The sequence below is a fragment of the Urocampus carinirostris genome, chromosome 17, assembly GCF_059441175.1.
Source record: "Urocampus carinirostris isolate Australia breed hairy pipefish chromosome 17, RoL_Ucar_1.0, whole genome shotgun sequence".
NCBI classification, from domain to species: Eukaryota; Metazoa; Chordata; class Actinopteri; order Syngnathiformes; family Syngnathidae; genus Urocampus; species Urocampus carinirostris.
Window position 1 is genome coordinate 10,453,295 of NC_142365.1, and position 18,767 is coordinate 10,472,061.

An 18,767-nucleotide genomic window follows, 5' to 3' on the forward strand; every position below is an offset into this window, starting at 1 on the left:
CTGATCGGAATATTTCCTTTATTCCGATTATGTAAAGCCATGTAAACGTGCACAACAATCGGTTTTAAGTTCTTAGTCCCACTACAGTATTCTGATTGCAATGGTTGGGTTAGTCCTTTCACTTTCCAATTGCCTGTGCGTCCAAACCAGGGGTGTCAAACAGACGGCCCGCTAAGGGATATAATCCCGCCTGCGAGACAACGCTTAGGGAAGCGCAAGAGAAAAACGAGCTGCAGGTTGAATTATGTCCACTAGATGTTGCCAAAGCCAGGTGCATCTCACAAACGCTGTACTTGTTTTTCTCTCTCCCTCTTTGTTCATCTTTGTCTCTTTCTCTGTCTTTTTAACTTTGTTTGCTCTCTCTTCCTTTTTTCCTTCTTTTCTTTCTCTCGTTTTCTCCTTTTCTCTTTCTCCCCTTCTCTTTTCTCTTCTCTCTCTATTTCTCTTCTGATTTCTTCCCTCCTTTCTCACTATTTCTCTTTTTATCTCTCTTGTTTCTCACGCTGTTTGTCTTTGTCCCACCCTCTCTTTCCCTTTTTTTCTTTCTCTTTAATCTACTAGTACGGCTCCCGAGAGAATGTTTGTTCTATCGTGTGGCCCCCCGAGTTAAAATGAGTTTGACACCCCTGGTCTAAACACATTCAAGTAATCTGATTGCTTGCTTTCTCCATGAGGGGAGAGCTGCATATAAGTTGGAAAACTAGTAATATTGCCACATATTTGAAAGAGGGTGTCGCCATATGCAGGCAATACACAAAGAGGTAAGTATTAGTTTCAGGAGCGAGCAGCAGCAAGTCAACTGCAGGAGAGAGAGTGGGAAAGGTGAGATGGCACAACATTCATTTGGACAGGTAACTTAAAATTAGTTTTATCTGGTTATATCAGTATCAGAAATATTTTATTAACACTCCACTTATTGAAACATGAATTTTTTGTTTGTTTGTTTGTACATGATTCAATTGTTTGTTTGTTTGTAAATGATTCAAATTGAATCTTTTCTTCCGGCGCCGTCACGAATGGCAGCCACTCCAGCAGCTCCCGTGTTATTTTCGATTGTTCTCGATTGTTCTCAGCTCAGGGATGCTGCTGGAAATGTGAATTTCCCTTCGGGGATGAACAAAGTATCTATCTATCTATCTATCTATCTATGAGGGATATTTTTATGCCACTAAGCACTGTAGGCCTTGTAGTAGTCAAGTCATGTTTATTTGTATAGCCCTTAATCACAAAGAGTCTCAAAGGGCTGCAGAGACTACAGATTATTGCAAACGACAGACTATTATTACACCATTCCCTAAACTAAAACCTACACGAGGGCAAGGAAAAACTCACAAACCTCAAAATGAGGAAAATGAAGAAACCTTGAGAAAGGACTGCAAATGAGGTAATCCCCCTTGCAGGATGACCAGGCCAAAATGGATGTTTCAATAACAAATAATACACAGATATTGTCAACATGAAGTATCGGTCATTCATAAACTAATGAATAGAAGTGTCTTAAGCCTAGATTTAAACAGTTCCACTGAGGTTGCAAATAGAATATCAGAGGGCAGAGCATTTCACAGCACTGCGGCCCAAAGAGAACGTTCTCAAACCTGTGGATCTCTTCTTGACTCTTCGGATAACTAGACTGACCAGCATTTTCAGAGTGAATGCTCCGGACCGGAACATAGGGGGAAAATAAATCTCAAAGATATAAGGAAGCAAGTCCATGCATCTTTGTATAATTCTAACAGTACAGCAGTGGTTCTCAAGTAGTGAGCTGTGCCCTCCCTAGGAAGGCACGAAGGATCTGTCAAGGGGGCCGCAGGTGCGTTTGACATCAGAACTTTTTTCTTTTGTTCCCAAAATCTTAGTGCAATTGCACTTTCACTACATCTGGCTGCAGTGAAAGCTCTGGACTGGCAAAACATACTAACACATTTCTTTGATAAAAAAACAGCACTAATTATTTTATATATTTTTTGATTTGTAGTTTTTTAATATTTTGCTCTTGATTTAATAATGTGTATCTGTTTTAATGCATTATTATTATTTATCGATTTTATGCAATTTTATTTTTCAGTATATGGTTAGGCATGTTCTGTCCAAAATGTTTATAGTTTATGGATTTTTATTTTGCATTTCCAATGCACTTTAAGAATTCTGTTACAGTTAAACCTATTCTTTGTTGTAAGTTAGTCCATTTTTTGTTGTTGTTTTTTTTTTTAAAAAACTCATTTACCAGAAAATCACAATGACCCAGCACGAGTGAGCTATTTTTGGAAAAAGTCCACAGGCACCTCGGCTGTCCTTATAGGGGGCACTATGTTGGAGACCCCTAATCTAGACAGTTAAAATTCTAATCGATTTATAACAATAAACCCCAGTCAACTCAGTTTTGTCATATAAAAAAAAAATATTTTTAGCAAAATATGCGGAGAGAAATGTATCGTTTATCACTTGTCAATGCAAACAGAAATAGGCACCTTTTTTGTGTAATTCAATTTAAAGATAAACATTCATACCCTCATTTTAACATTATGATGAAATCCTGGACTTGATTTGATTTATTGCCTTTTTGACACTTTGGTGAATCCAGATATCGAAAGCTGAATCGTACCGCTTGTTCTTTGAATTGTTGAGTGTCGATGGATTCCCCCAAATCAATCTGAAGTGGACCACATCTTTCCTTTTTAAAGACTGTCACCTTCATCACTTCACTGTTGCATTTTTTTTTTTCTGGCACATCCTGCAAAGAGACGCTGATTACAGAATTTGTTTGTTGATGAAATCTCCAAACGGAAAGATCTCGGGCTTCTTGATGTGTTCCCGATATATTTCCTAGGAGCGAGGATGTCTTTGAGGCATGAAAGATATATTTGTGCCTTAATCAATCGGCTATTCTTTCCCGAGGCTGGTATCTTCCACCTGCAGGCTCCTTTAGCCAACGGTGGGGATTGCTATTCAACTCAGTCAGCAATGAAAATGACATCCTGTGTTTGGGCTCTTCCTCTGGCGCGAGCCTCCATTCACAAATGTCCTCTTACCCGGTTCAGTCCTCACAATGGGCCAGTTTGTCGCGGCTCCCCGGCCTTGGCACTGGGACCACTGGGTTCAGAAGCATCTCAACCACAGAACCGACAGTCTGCAGGAATAGAGAAAGTTTGAAATCGGGAGTGATGCGAATAAATGTGATGGTCATGCCATCTGATTCGTACATCTTCGCCTTGCTTCTCTTTGAATGTTGACTCTGTTTTGCTATTTCTGCTATGGTTAACCTCACTCTTGGCAGTGGTGCAACATTTTAATATATCTTCATGGCCCCAGTTGGTGTCTGTGAATTAGGCGCCCTCCACCCCCTAAGCAAGTAAATTATTCCCTATTAGGTAAAAGAGTTCAAATTGTGTTCAACTTTTATCATGTCTCAGATGATTCATTGCTCAAAAAAGTTAGTTGGTGTTAAAAATGAACATTTTGTGTCGTCATCCAGGCCCTGCAGAAGTTGGCCAATCAATACCTAAAAAGAGAATGGCCTGACAGCCTGTCAGAGGAAACGGATCAGAGGTAAGGAATGTTACGACGGTGGCTGGATCCACTCATAGAACCTATTCAAAAAATGTTGGTGTATTGTTAGAACATGATTATCTTCCTGTGATTTTACATCATCTATTATAATACTCTTAATCTTTTTCTGTATAAATCAAAACTATATTAATAGTTTTTCATTGTTACCCTGGATTTTTACACATTTTTTTATGTGAGGAATTTGCAATCTCGTTTTAATTTTGTGTGGAGTTTGGCATCTTTTTTTATTTTACAAGTATCTGCTTTGTTCATCACAGAAGCTGCTTTATAACGTTCTATTAACTAGTGACACTGCAGTACTCAAACTTTACTCTTAAGATCAACATTTTGATATTAAGATTGTTGTTATATGCCATGAATTTGTGGGGGGAAAAAAACATTTTGCCCCTCTTTCTCTAAATACATGAATTCCATTTTTATCAAGGTTTAGACTTAAAGAAAGCCCCCCTTAAGGGCACTATCTTGGAAAATTAAGCTGACAAATAATTTCAGCAATCTTTTCGCCTTTAAGACCTTTCCCCTAAAGTGAACCTCCTAAACTTTTTATTGAGGACCCCTGCTATCTCTCCCTCCTCCAAACTCTGTACTATTTCTCCGTTGCTCCATTTAAGCCACAAATTTACTCCCTGGGTGTTTGAGAACCGATCCACTGTTGCTACAGCTGTGTAAAACAACACTATGTGTGTGTGTCTTTGGCGCAGGAACATGTATTGTTTGTGGAGGGCTTATCTCGAAGGCACGGTCCAGGTCACTCAGGCCAAGATCAGCGCCTGCGACAACTACAAAGTGCAAGTCTCAGAGCCGGCCAAGACAGCCCGCCTTCAGAAGGAGCAGCAGCTGCGAAAGGTGACGCCATAGAGGGGTCAGAAAGTGCCGACTGTCCGGCTCTGGTTTCTGTCACTTGTTACACAAGCCTGGCCGTTACAACAGTCATGGCGAACCATTACGGGCAGCAGTTTATCTCTCCTCAAGGAGTGTGGCTTTGCTATTGTATTGTAGCTGAGATATTTAACGGGTCATGTGTCACAATTGAGAGTTTTCGCTCACAAGCAGTGCAACTAAGCAAAAGAATACACACACACGGGAGTCAGACCGATTTAGACGAATATGTTGGTGTTTTATATATGCGAGTGCTGCCTGAATCTAAACTGGTTTAAGCTGAACCCTTATCAGAAAACCCATCATGTCATTGCATTGCAATTTTCCGGCAAATACGGAGGCACCAGAATGAAACTTGTGGGACTAAAACTCAAAATGTAAAACACTTAGCTGAAAAAAAACAGAAACATATTCCCAAAAATATGTATAATTTTTAAAAATGTATTTTGCTTTGACATGCTAAAAACAGCACAACAACAAATGGCCAATAAATGACCAGTGCCTGTATATATGCTGGCTGCTGTTCTGAAGCATTTATTTTATTCTCATTAAAACAAAGGCTTTCCAGTGCTTTGAAAAAATTCCTATCGGACAAAAGTGCAACAGATAATGTAAAACTGCTCAGAGTTCTATTGTACGTAGCGCAAGCACGCTCATTCTACTTTGAAAGTGTCTGGTTATATTAATAGAAAAATAAGTTGTAAGTGTGTACTAAGCAGTCTCCAGTCTCTGCTTCACTCCTTTTTTAAATTAATACATATTTTGAAGGCATGTTTGCTTTTAATGGACATGATATTAAACAATGACAAGAAAACAGGAGAAAAAGGAGCGAATGATGATAAAAGACTAACATTAAATCTTTCCCACTTCTTAACTAGTGTATCGAGCAGCTAACCAGCATTCAGGCCGAGCTGCAAGATTCTGTCAAAGACTTGACCAAGACCAGAAAGAAGTACCAAGAGGCGGAGACAATGGCGCAGGCAGTGCGGGAAAAGGCTGAGCTGGAAGCCAAGTAAGAGTCAACTCTTCATATGAGATGTGTGGAATCCTCAGTCTCAAGGCACAAATATTTTTACGTCAACAACTCGAAAAATGTATCGTGGATAAGCGATTGTTTCATGTGTTTACATTTGAAAAAGTGTACCCATCCATCTATCTATCCATCCATCCATTATCCGCGCCACTTATCCTCACTAGGGTTGCGGAGGTGCTGGAGCCCATCCCAGCCATTTTTTGCCAGTTGCAGGTCACACAGAGGCATACAATCCACTCGCTTATTAACACCTCAGGACAATTTGGACCGGCCAATTAATCTGTCATGCATGTTTTTGTAATGTGGGAGGAAACCGGAGTGCCTGGAGGGAACCCACGCTGGCACAGGAAGAACATGCAAACTCAGCATCTTAAAACTGGGCGCTAACCACCTAGCTGCTGTGCCACCTTGGTTTACTCAAATAAATACAAATTAATAGTGAGCATTAATTGTACTTTGTGGAAGAAAGAGAAAAGTATGTTGGAGGTTACAGAACTTGTTTGTTGATTAAATCTCCTCCAAATAACATTTTTATAGCTTTACACGGTTTTTTTTTTCAATCACTAACATTGTTTCTATGCTTTACTCCTGAAAATTCAATTTTTTGCAGATTAAGTAAATAAACTTCTATTTTGGTAAACACAGACAAAAGGTTACAAATTGGGTTTAACTGTCTAAAACAAGACAGTAATATGGTCAGGATAAAAAAAGAAAAAGCTTGCTCAAATTTCTTTAAGACATCTCACATGGAAAACAACCTAATAAACTGTAATGTAATTACTGGCTATGATTATTAGATTGTTCCATGTCCACCTTTTAATGCCTTAGACCAATTAAAGATTTGTTATTTCATGTACAAAATGAAAAATCTGAAATAATATTTTCTGAGTTTGAAGACATTCGGGCTTTCTGTCTGGTGTGTCCAGGTCCAAGCTAAGCCTCTTCCAGTCCCGATCAAGTCTGCAAAGGGCCACTGTCAAGGTGCGTATGAGGCTGTTCGAAATGGACACCAGGGACATTCTTAACATTTTTTCTGAAAAAATTCCTGCTGTGCAGCTCAAAGCCAAGCGCAGCGAGTGTAACTCCAAAGCCACCCATTGCCGGAATGACTACTTGCTTACACTAGCAGCTGCCAACGCACACCAGCAACGCTATTACGACGAAGACCTCCGCGACTGCCTCAAGGTGGACTGTTGTCCTATATTTGTTGTAAACAATTATTGGATTTGATAATTATTTGTTCGAAATCTTTGACTGCTCTTGTGGCATCCTTGCCATCACTCTATACATAGAACTATGCTATAGCCAGTGACCGTATCTGTTTGCAGTATAGTACCATTGCATATCTAAAATCACATCATTCATTTTTAACAGCTCCTTGATGGCAGGATTTACGAGCAGGTGAAGGGTTACTTAGTCTCGCTGTGTCAGACAGAACTGCAAAGCTACCAGGCTGCCCAGAACATCTTCAACAAACTGTTGGACAGCTCCAATGGGGTACTAAGTCCATTTTTTCACGCTTTTTTTATTCGCTGTATCACATCAAATCTGATTTTGAACGTATTAAATCTTTACTACAGGTGCTGCAGGAGTTCCATCAGCAGATGTTTGTGCTGAAGAATGTTGTTTTCCAGAAAGCGGCTGATTTTGAGTACCAGCCCATTGATGCGGATACGGTAAGGTCCATTGTCCAAAACAAGGATTCATATTTTATCCATTTTCCAAAAGGTATCAACAGGAGTTATCTAAATTTAAATATACCAAGATGTCTATATTTTTTACCTTAATAATGAGTAGGGAAATGTATTAATCCTAATAGAATGCACAAGTAGCAACCATTAAAAAGCATTTTAAAAGCACATCGCTGGTACATTATCTTTTGAAGTTATTGGGCTGTTTAACAAGTGACCCCATACAACCTGAAATGATCTCATTTGAAAGCATGAATGCGGACTTTGATCAGTTTGCAAACATCTAGTGTTTGCACATGTCGCCGGTGCCGAGCTTTTTATTTCAGTGACGTATTTATGTGCTCAAAATATATTTTGATATTATTCTTATTCTTTTTGGGCAAAGCCAGACGCTTTCGTCACCCCGAAAGCAAGCCAAGCGTGAGGAATTAGTAAAGAACAAGCTTAGTGGCTTTTTCCGCCACGTTCCTACATTTGCTACAAGTGGGAAATTGCAGTAAATTTAAGTGGAAAATTGCTTTCAACAAATTACTGACGGACTTGACACTGCCATTGCGGATTTCCGTTTACTTCCAAATATTACCAGTTTATTTGCCTTTTTAAACAACTCTGAGGGCTTGAAACATGTGACAAAAATATATCTTTTAAAATCATGTGGAAAATGGAATCATGTTTTTTTTTTTAATTAAATTCCTTTAATTAGAAAACTTGCATGCAAGAAGACTGTCTGAATGATGCCTAGTTTCAGGGACTTTCAATAAAATACAGTTATCCCTTTAGCGGTTTCCTTTCACTACTGATGAACTAATAATAAAGTAAAGTAGATAGAGGATCAAGGTCTAATATTATATCGTTGTGTCAAACAAAAGATATGAGATGCAATTAACTATAAGTTATGCCAGTCTCACTTCATATGCTACTTGTGGGGGTTAAAACTGCTAAAATGACACCCGTGTACTTCTGTATTAATTTATATGCCACACAAACACACATACATCGTCCCTAGCAATGCTCTGCATTCAGCAAACACTGCACAATTTGTGTGCGCTGCAAATGCCGGCGTTGTTTTTGTTGGACGTCCCAACAAGCGGCTGCCTGTTCCTAAAGAAAACATTACCGGTGGACACAAAAACCCCACCCACCCCTTCCCTCCTCTGCCCACGCCGCTTTGGTCAGACGGAGGGATCCAGTAAAAAGAGGTGAAAGCCAAAGGGAGGGGCCGGGAGGTGGACCGGCCCCTGTGAACCGCCCATGTGTGAAAAGGAACCATTGTGAGCAGGCCTCATCAGAGTGCGCTGACCTTATATACACACACACACACACGCATGCGTGCAGATGCTGTCAAGTGGTTCCGTCCTAATTCGAGTTTTGTGTCCTTCAAACCTGAAGTTGTGGGTGATTGCGGTTGTCCCTCCCTGTTAAAATGCCGGCGAACAGCTGCTTGGCGCATCAATTAGGAGCTCACATTTCCATCATGCTGGCATCATGCTTTTGGAAGGATTGCCCTGGGTGGTCGCTTCATGGCAGCTCTCGATTTTGTCTGTTGACCGTGTCTCATCACTTTAGGTTTTGGGGTTGTCACTTTTACCGCTGAATTACATACTACTCTGAAATTCTTTAATTGCTTGAATTTACTTGTCAGTCCACTATTTGCTGGACACTTATGCTAATACTGATTAGATGATGAAAACAAACATTTTGCCCCTAGGTGACTCATCTCATCAAAGAAAGCGGCACAGCAGAGGAGCACAGCTTGGACAAGGAGGCCCGAAAGTGGGCGAGTCGGGTTGCCAGAGAATATAAGAGCATCATCCACACACAAAGGGTGAGACACAAATACTTAATAGTATTGTTACAGTTATAAGTGCTTCAAATGTCTAACAAAAACACTTGAGAGGTGGAAATGGTCAACTAACCACATGGCATCATGGTGCTTTATTGTCCTGGTGTCATTCATTCAAAGTCAGACTGCTGGCTTTGTCTGGGAATTTTATTTTTCCCGGAACACAAATTATTAATTAGGAAGATTGCTCAGCTGTTTTTGGTTATGTATGGTAATATCTTTGTGGTGTTGTGCAGGTCTTAGAGGAATTTGGGGTTCAGGAGAACGCTGAACTAAACACGGGGGAGCTGGAGGCCAAGATGGAGGTGGCGAGGCAGAATCTGCGCAGGGCAGAGGTAAAAGTGAAGAGAGTCAGTGTCCTGTCAACGTGGCCCCAAAGCGCCATCCACTGGCTAAAGATCGCAAAATTTTTAAAAATACAACAGGGTGACCACATATCAAATATAAAGTTCAGACTTTTTGTTTTGTGCTGCTCTACCAGACGATAAAAGTGAAGGCTGAGGCTCGTCTGGACCTGCTGAGGCAAGCGGGTGTCGGAGTGGAAACGTGGCTTAAGAGCGCCATGAACCAGGTTATGGAGGAGCTGGAAAACGAGCGCTGGAACAACCCTAGTTCCCTCTCTGTAAGAGCTGCGTTTGACATGATATTTAGCGTCACTCAAGTTCAACGCGCCCGTCTCTTTCCGGAAGGGAACAGCCGACTTGGACCGCGAGGATGAGGATGAGACTGAGGATAGCGGTGAAGTGTTGGATGACAGCAGCTCCAGCCCGTCCAGCACTTTGAAAAACTACCCTCTCACCTGCAAAGTTCTCTATTCATACCAGGTTAGATCTTTACTGATGATGAATTGAGGTTAAAGGTCATTTTGATTCAGTCCATTTCAAGAAGTCGCCAAACCTCGGGGAGGATTTGTAACTGAGGTTTCCGATCATAGACACATATCCCATTATCTGATGATTGTCTTTAGGCCTCTCAGCCAGATGAACTGACCATCGAGGAGCAGGAAATCTTGGAGGTCATCGACGATGGAGACATGGAGGACTGGGTAAAGGTAAAGTCTCCCAATTAGTAATATTTTTTAATTTGAAGTACCTTATGATAATCTTAGGCTCTCCTCAGGCCAGAAACCGTAGCGGCCAGATAGGCTACGTTCCGGAAAAGTACCTGCAGCTGCCGTCTTCCAACAGCCTTCTGAGCATGCTGCAGTCCTTGGCTGCACTGGATGCTCGCTCACACTCGTCCAGCAACTCTACTGAACCTGAGAGCGAGCTTGCCACAGCCTCTGTCAACGGAGACTCTAGTGGTAAGGACGCTTTGAGAAATAAAAGGAAGTTAAAACCATTTACAGTAGACCCCGGGTTACGGCAAACCCACCTTACCATATTTTTACAGGTTGAAATAAGATTATTTTTTTCGGCCACTCTTTACGGTATTTTCCCCTCTATATGACATCGACAACAAATTATTTAGCGTGCCCAAATTTTTTTAACTTTACAGTCTTTGTGCATATGTAGTTACGTCTCTAAGATTCCTGTCTGCTTTTGGTCCACGTCATAAAATGCTTGCCTGCTTCTGGTTTGGGTTGCAGCGTCATGAAAATGCTGATAAGCTATTGGCTAAATGACCTCCCGCAATGCCTTTCTCTTAGTTCACTTCAGAATGTGTGCTGTGTATAGACTGCCCATTGGTGATGGAATACTGCTTCTTTTTTTTTGTACTGTACTTATTCGCCACGGGTCCCATGGCTTGCAGTAACGCTTAAGAGAGAAGCAAAGACACAGTAACCATGAAAACGAAGCTTTGGATAATGAAGAAATACGAAGAAGGCTGACTGATGGCTACCCTTGCTAAGTTGCTTGGCCATAACCGATCAACAATCGTAACTATTATTCAAGCTAAGGAGGCAATTAAAGCATGTAAATCTTCTAAAGACATGACAATCCTCACAAGGGATAGTTTTTAAATCGGTTTTAGTTTTATTTCGCCATCCAGTCCCCTCACTGCATCGACCTGCTACTCTTCTTGATTAGCACAAGTCTCTTCACAAGGTAAATAAAATTTTCCTTTTTTATTTATATTTAATCAAATACACGTATTTTACATATAAGTAGTACTGACTATATACCATTTTCTTCTTTTAATGCCTTATTTTGGGAGGTACTGGTGGTCCGGAACGCTTCAGCTATTTTTCCATGGGTTTCTTTCCCCCCCACCACATGGCAATTTTACTTCCATCTCTACCCGAGAACGGATTAATGTCGTATCCCTGGTGGTCTGCTGTGCAAGCACTAGTGTTTCGCATTGTGATCATGACCCAAATATTTTTCTCAACTTATCCCACAGTGTCGTTCGCCAAGGCGCTCTACGACTATGCTGGCCAGACGGACGACGAACTCTCCTTCCCCGAGGGCGCTATCATCCGCATCCTAAGCCGAGAGACGCGTGAGGATGACGGGTTCTGGGAAGGCGAGCTCAACGGCGTCATCGGCGTATTCCCCGCCGTCCTGGTGGAGGACATGGCCAGTGAAAGTTACGACGGGCATACAGACGGCAGCAGTACTCAGGTAGAAAAAGTCTCCGCTATACTCTGTAGACCAGGGGTAGAGAAGTATGGCTCGGGAGCCATATATGACTCTTTTCATGAGTACGTATGGCTCCGAAATAAAATGCAACTATTGCACATCTCTCTGTAGCGTTCCAAAGTTAAGTGATTTCTTCCTGATTTTGGTCCATAGAAAGTCAAAGCAACTTAATCCAGAAGTTTGATAAGAAACATTTAAACTGATAAATAAAAACGCTGGCAAACGACTTTGATCGGGTGAGCAGTACAGGTGGGCGTATCCCTGCCCACAGTGCAGAGCACTTCCTTCTCTCTCTCGTTCTGTGCTGTCTACACCGAAAGTTGATATAACAATATGCTTATCGTTTGCAGTAATTTTTGACATTTTACAAAATAACTTTGCATGCACAGTGCTTTGAAACCGTTATTAAGGACAAATTTCATGGAAAAAAAATTGCCTCAACACTCTTAACTGAAGGTGGAAGACAAATTGTAAATGGCATATTTACATTGATTTGGGACACAGGATTTGGCATTATTATCATTTCATCAGCACGGCGGCGCAGTGGTTAGCGCGTGTGCAGCACAGTTCTAAGGTCTTGGGAACCTCCTGTGTGGGTTCAAATCCAGCTACCGGACTTCCTGTGCGGAGTTTGTATGTTCTCCCCGTACTTGCGTGGGTTTCCTCCGGGCACTCCGGTTTTCTCCCACATTCCAAAGACATGCATTTCAGGTGGATTGGCCGGTCCAAATTGTGCCTCGGTGTGAATGAGCGAGCGAGTTGTCTGTCCCTGTGTGCCCTGCGATTGGCTGCCAACCAGTTCAGGGTGTCCCCTGCCCACTGCCCGATGATTGCTGGGATGGGCTCCAGCACCCCCGCGACCCTACTGAGGATAAGCGGTGCAGCTAATGAGATGAGACATTTGATTAAATCATCCAATGACACACAGTGAAATAAAATGTGCTGAAGAATTCGCTTTTGTCTAGAGAGCGTGTTTGGCAGTTTTTTCAATTTGGTCTGAAAATATATGATGTGGCTCAATTTCTTTTTAAAACATTTTTTGCCTTTATGGCTCTTTGGGTCAAAAAGGTTCCTCACCCCTGCTGTAGACAAAGTAACATTCAAACAGGGCAAACAATTACACCAGTGTACCACTTGACGGTGCCCTTTAATTTTTAATTTAGGTTTGTGGCTTTTATTTAGGCACAGAACAAAAAAATAACATCAATCACTAATGTACAAAAGGAAACAATAAACCAGGGGTGTCCAAACTTTTCAGAAAGCTGGCCAGATTTGGTAAGCTGAAAATGTGGGAGGGACGACTATTCAGCCTGGCATTCTATGACCATTCATTCTTGAATAAAATTCCCCCTCTGTGAAAGGTTTGCAGTGTTTGGCGATCAGCGTCGCGATCTACGGACCTCGTAGCTCGCCTTTGTAGTATTTTTATTTAACTCACAGGGTCTTGTGAAAAAGCGCTGCTAGGCTGTTAAAACTCCTACCAGTTGCTTTACCTTTTCACAGCTTTCATTTACAGTAAGCATTTTGTAGTCTGCATGTTTCATCTGGCAGTGCCTCTTAATATTATTCTTTGCGCACAGTCTCTTGGCAAATTAGACGCAGTTTCGGATTTTGGTGAAATAATACTCCAATTTCCACTTGTCCTGGAAGCAGTCGGTGGCCCTTACTATCAACCTTTTTATTCACAGTCGCCGTGTCAGTAATGGGTGGGCTAATTTTCTTGAAGAAAGCTAAGGGCAAGGTGGCCGAAGGGCTACTGCCATCATCTGGTGAATTTGTGATTGATCTTTTTGGTACAAATTTATTTTAGACTGCCGTCAACATTACTGCTGGGCCACATATTATTCATTTTATGACAGAGGCCGCAGGTCAGTAATAATGGGATCACGGCCGCAACTGGTTGGACTTTGGACATACCTGCAATAAACCATTTAAAAAAACAGCTGTACAATATAATTATACAATACTTGTACATGTGCCCAAGACGAGGTGGCTGAAGCCGAAGCTTTTGAGTGCCTAGCACCATTCCATTTTTTTTTCCATGCATGGAAGATGTGTTCAAAATCAAAACCAGAAAACGGCACCAACAAAGTAAAATTGTAAAACAAAGAAATTAGATTTTGAATTTATAATAGTACCACTAGTGCCCCGTATAACATAAAATATGCAAAGAAACTCATTATTATTCTCCTTTAGTATATGTATCTAAGATACATAAGCAATTGTTTTAAATTGATGTAAATTAGGGACGTTGTTACAGTCCTCATCTAAATCGTTCCATTAATGAATACCTTTTTGGGTGGTACAATGTCTCTTCACTGTTCAGGAATATTGGACCTTGAAGTTATGGATTCCCCTGAAATAATGACAATATGTTCTGTTAAGAAACAACTGTTAAATATTTGTTGGGAGTTGGTGCTTACTTGTTTTGTATACTAATATTAGAGATTTAAGTTTTACTAAATCTTCAAATTTTATTATGTTGGGTTTTATTAACAATTTGGATGTTCATTATATACATATATACCACATGACCAAACCTCCTAATGCTGACCGCCAAGCAGGGAGGCAACGGGTACCAATGTTTAAGTCTTAGGTATGACTCGGCCGAGGCTTGAACCACAACCTCCGAGTCTCGGGGCAGGCGCCATAACCCCAAGGCCACCGAGCTGGTTTGATGTTCATTATACCCAGCGTTATTTATGCACAGAAGCTCCAGTATTCTATATTTTCCTTTTATGTATTTCCCCAAATCTCCATACAACATATTAAAAATAAGGCAATATTAATGAACTGTACATTATAGTAAAGGATTTTGGTTAAATATGTGTGTACATATAATCATAACTGCAATGTTCTTTGCTAATTTGGATTGTATGCTATTTACAGTATTTAGTGTTTCCAGTTAATATCACGGCTAACAATAACTAACTCTAACTTTTCCTATGTGAGAACATCATGCCTATTATTTGAATTTCTTAAATACCATAAACAGTTTTTGGTATATTTGTACATGAATCAGAACACACTAAAGAAATTAGCTGAATTAAAAAAGGCTGAAAATGTACAACTTTGTAACCATGCACTGGAAAATATTTTAAGGTTTTTATTTGTTGCCTGTTTTTTTCTGCTTCAGTCTTCCCCCCACGGTGGGCACTCTCCCCGTGGCCCATTTCATCCAGGGCCGCTCCACAGCAGCCCCCTGCAGACACCCACCACCTCGTCTTCGTCCCTGTCCAGCCCCTGCAGCGCTGCCGCCTCGCCCATTGGACGGCCGCCCGCATACCACAACGGGCACCACCGGCCAGCACCCACCACGCCACACAAGAGCCCCTTTCACAGTACGTCTCTGACAAAAGGGAGCTAAGTGATCTACCTGAACTTCTTCCACCCCAGAAAATGCTGAATGTGGATTTGTGTTTTTTAAGGTCCATCACAGGGCCCCCTGCAACCTCCTAAATACCCAGAAAGCGGATCTGGAGCCATCCGACCTGTGAGTAATACATTTAAACTCCTTTTGATTGCATTTCCAATCATACATACTTTTGCACACCTCTAATTTTTGCTTGGACAAATCGGAACGTTACTCACCCTCTCTGTGCCCCCTTTATGTCAGGGATGGTGGCTTTTTGTCTGTGTTTTTCAGCGCATGTGTCACGGTTGTTATTACTTTGTCCGGCTTGTTCTCCGTTAGCGTCGGGGCGCCCAAGGGCTTTCCTGTTTTGTTTGCTCCCAATTGGCGCTCGTTGGCTGCCCATCGTGTTTTGTTTGACCGTCTAGCCTGGCATCAGCACCTGTTTTGCCATGCCCCTTGTTTTTTTTCCGTCCGACTTGGCGTTTTTTGCTGGAGCCATTGCCCCTTTTCATTGTTGGTTCCTGGTAAACCTGGCTTCTCATCGCCTGTTTTTTGATCGGCTAACCTGGCGTACGTGCTAGTGTTCTGAAATTCCTTTTTACCTCTTGACACGTCCTACCAATGACCAGTCTCTATGCACATGCACAAGGCCAATGGCGATTTTGAGCCTGTGAAAGCGTGAGTACTTTAAATTTTGATTTTATCATTATTATTATTATTATTATTATTTAGCCCTATTTGACTCCTTCACTACTTCATAATACTGTTTTCTGAGGTAGTTTTTATGCCTGGCATGTTTCTTTTTGGAAGCTTTCTAGAATGTTTTTTGTTGATTAGGGTAATCATGCAGTGTATGTATGCATGCATGCCAACCCTCATTTTATATCATTTATTAGAGTTCTATTTGCAATAATTTTGAATTTCATTGTTGCTGGTTTTACTTGATTGTAAAGAAAGTATATTGCTGCTGCCGGCTTTGCGTTTGTTGTCGTGGCTTTTTATTGTTGGCTCCCGGTTGGGTTGGCTGCTCACTGTGTGTTTTTCGGCCTAGTGTTTTTCTGCCTAGGCACTTTTCGTTGACCGATCCCCATTAGCCCCTCCTTGGCGGCACTCCATGTGTTTTTTTGTTTTTGTTTTTTTTGCCAGTTAGACCCTATTTGGCTGCTGGCTTTTTGTTTTACCATTAACTGCATCCATTTACGACACAACGCATAGGCAAACTCCAGAAAAACGACCAAAACAGTTGCAATCTCAACTAATTCAAGTCACTTTTATTTGTATTTGTAAGTTGGTTACAGGGCCTTAAAGTCACGTCTTAGACAGGGTGCCGTGCAAGTTAGCTTAATTGGGGTGATCGAACTTTCTTTTCCTTGTCCAAAGTCTTGCTGCTGCATTTTAAACAGCTGCAAACTTTTGATGCTAGGCATCAAGAGACCAGATAGCAATACATCACAGTAAATAAGTTAAGAAGAAATTAACACATGAATTATAATCCCAGCATCTGATTTTGACAGCGTCAGGTGAATCGTTACAATAATACCAAGGTGGATGAACGCTATTTGAGTTATGTTTTTCACAGTTAACTGAAACGTCTGACCAAGATCAAATCTGATTACTGGATTTCACTCCGGTTGATATTGCATTTAACAAGGTTCAGGGCAGTATCTAGCCGTTCTTCACAATAAGTATTTATTATCTAAGACTTTTTTTTTAACATTCCAATGCAATATTTAAACATTTTTTGCAAAAAACATCTATTTTCTCACATTTTGCATGTCTGAGAAATTGGTGTTACCTTTAGTGTTTATTCGATTCAAATTTAATGCAGTGGCATAACCGATTTCCTATGTTTTTTTTTTCACGGCATCCAGCAATTGGATAGTTCAGACTACTCGTGAGACTTACCAATTTACAATGTCTGCCCCCAGGTCCGAGCAGCTCCACCGCCCCCAAAGCAGCACCCCCGGGGGCAGGTAAAACGGAGAGAAGAGGTAGAAATCACGCTGGTGTGAAGTGGAGATGGGACGCCCCCTGGAGGACGCCTCACACGGCCAGTGTTTTCGTGGAAAGAACAAACCAACCAACCTGTCTATCTCTGCGTCAAATTTAGAAATATATATTTACTCTTAAATCCGAATTTGATTGAAGACCAATTGGAATGGGGGTGCAGGCTGGTCCTGGCCACCCCCTCCCCTTATGTTGGAAGAGTTTTAAATTGCTCTTTTGTTAGGAAAAGTTTTCGAACTCCCTTTCAGTCTTCACTTCAAATTTTGCTTTCCAATCTCGCATTTTTCAGTTTACAGCACTGAACCATAATTGGGAGAAGCGTTTAGAGTCTCTTTATGCAGATGTGGCATTTTTATCCATGCCTTTCGGCCTGTTAGTGCCTTTCATTTCAAACAGATTTCGCTGTCCTAACATTCTTTTTAGGTTTAGTGTTTGGGGGGGAAAAAAATCTTTAAAATTGTATTTAGTTTTCCCCTGAGGTGGTTTTGCAGGGTCTCCGTGTGAAACTTGCCTTTTTTGAGACTGGAGGTTGTGATCCAGATGTAAAATGTATGTGTGTCACACAAGGAAGCACTTTTCCATGTTCTTCTTTTGTCGTCAGTATTTTGATCGTCAACCTTTTCCCTTATTTTTGTTTCCATGCTTACCATGTCGTATTGTGTTATTTAGCCTTCAAAAGTTGCCTTAGATTCTCATAGAGAAGTTCTAGTTGTTTAAAATGGTATACAGAGAGCTTGGAGATGGATATCCTGATAAATTGATAGCAATTTTATTCTTCTATTTCTTCTTAAGAATTTTAGTTTAAAAAAAAAAGTTTTTCACTCAAGTTAAAAAAGAAAGATATCCGTCAGCCACGTTGCTGTTTTCTCGTTGATCTCCTTGAGATCTAAATGACATCAAACTTATTTTTGAAGTTTGCATTTACCTTTTGTATTCAAACGAGGGAAAAGAAGAGTTCACTTTTTTTGTTTCCGCTGTGTTCACCATGTTAGCGCTGCAGTGATATTTACATTCAAGTGGATGATTAACAGTATTTATTGTGTACAAATAAATGTGAAATAAAAAAAAATAGCTTCAATTGTGGATAAGTGGGTTACTTTTTTGCTGAAAATTCACATTTGTCCATAAAGTCGTTAGTTTGGATATTTTATTAAGCACAATTTTGTTAGAATAAAACTCAAGTCCACTTAGAAATATCCAAATAATTGCAGCAGTGTTTTTGATTTTATTTTCCCCCCTATCATTCAGCAATAGTTTTAATTTTGAGACTATTTTTTATAAACACTTGAAAATTGTTGTATGATTTGAGTAGTTTGTTACATGTATTAGAAAAAAATAGGGGAAACCAGAGCAATAACCATAGTAATAACAACTAAAAGAACCAATTCGAAGGCTTATTTAAATACCTTCTTTCTGCATTCCCAGGGATCTTCTTAAAGCATTATATTAATAAAATCGATTTGAGTTTTGTTTTATTTTACTTATTTAAAAATAATACATTTTATTATTTGCACTAAATTAGTTAAAACATTTCACAATAAAAATAATAATTTCTACCCCATTGGGGGGAAAACTTGATCATTTTAAGTATTTTGTTCTCAAGTCAAGATATGTTATGTTCCTGTAATGAGATAAGAAAAATCCCCTGTGATTAAGGAAAGGGTTTTCTAGTGTATAGTAGATGACGTTCATCATTTGAGAAATATTTTCTGCCAACATTGAATAATTATGAGCATGCTATTTTACTAAATAAAATCTTAAAATGATAATTTTCTTTGTCATTGATATCAACGTTGTGAAACATTGTATG

At 40.4% G+C, this 18,767-nt stretch overlaps 1 protein-coding gene across 5 annotated transcripts in view; it reads left to right on the plus strand.

Moving 5' to 3' along the window:
- LOC148349197 (F-BAR and double SH3 domains protein 2-like) overlaps positions 1–18,045 on the plus strand; it is a 24,922-nt gene extending 6,877 nt beyond the window's left edge. For all 5 annotated transcript variants that reach the window (XM_088320588.1, XM_088320586.1, XM_088320589.1 and 2 more), the window contains exons 4-20: positions 3,473–3,546; positions 4,269–4,413; positions 5,325–5,458; positions 6,406–6,460; positions 6,536–6,664; positions 6,854–6,976; positions 7,060–7,155; positions 8,879–8,995; positions 9,250–9,348; positions 9,495–9,635; positions 9,703–9,837; positions 9,981–10,064; positions 10,133–10,316; positions 11,357–11,577; positions 14,732–14,936; positions 15,024–15,088; positions 16,879–18,045. In XM_088320588.1, coding sequence (XP_088176714.1) covers positions 3,473–3,546; positions 4,269–4,413; positions 5,325–5,458; positions 6,406–6,460; positions 6,536–6,664; positions 6,854–6,976; positions 7,060–7,155; positions 8,879–8,995; positions 9,250–9,348; positions 9,495–9,635; positions 9,703–9,837; positions 9,981–10,064; positions 10,133–10,316; positions 11,357–11,577; positions 14,732–14,936; positions 15,024–15,088; positions 16,879–16,962 — 2,091 coding nt within the window. In that variant the 3' untranslated portion in view covers positions 16,963–18,045. The remainder of the gene's footprint in view (positions 1–3,472; positions 3,547–4,268; positions 4,414–5,324; positions 5,459–6,405; positions 6,461–6,535; positions 6,665–6,853; positions 6,977–7,059; positions 7,156–8,878; positions 8,996–9,249; positions 9,349–9,494; positions 9,636–9,702; positions 9,838–9,980; positions 10,065–10,132; positions 10,317–11,356; positions 11,578–14,731; positions 14,937–15,023; positions 15,089–16,878) is intronic.
- Positions 18,046–18,767: the final 722 nt, after the last annotated feature.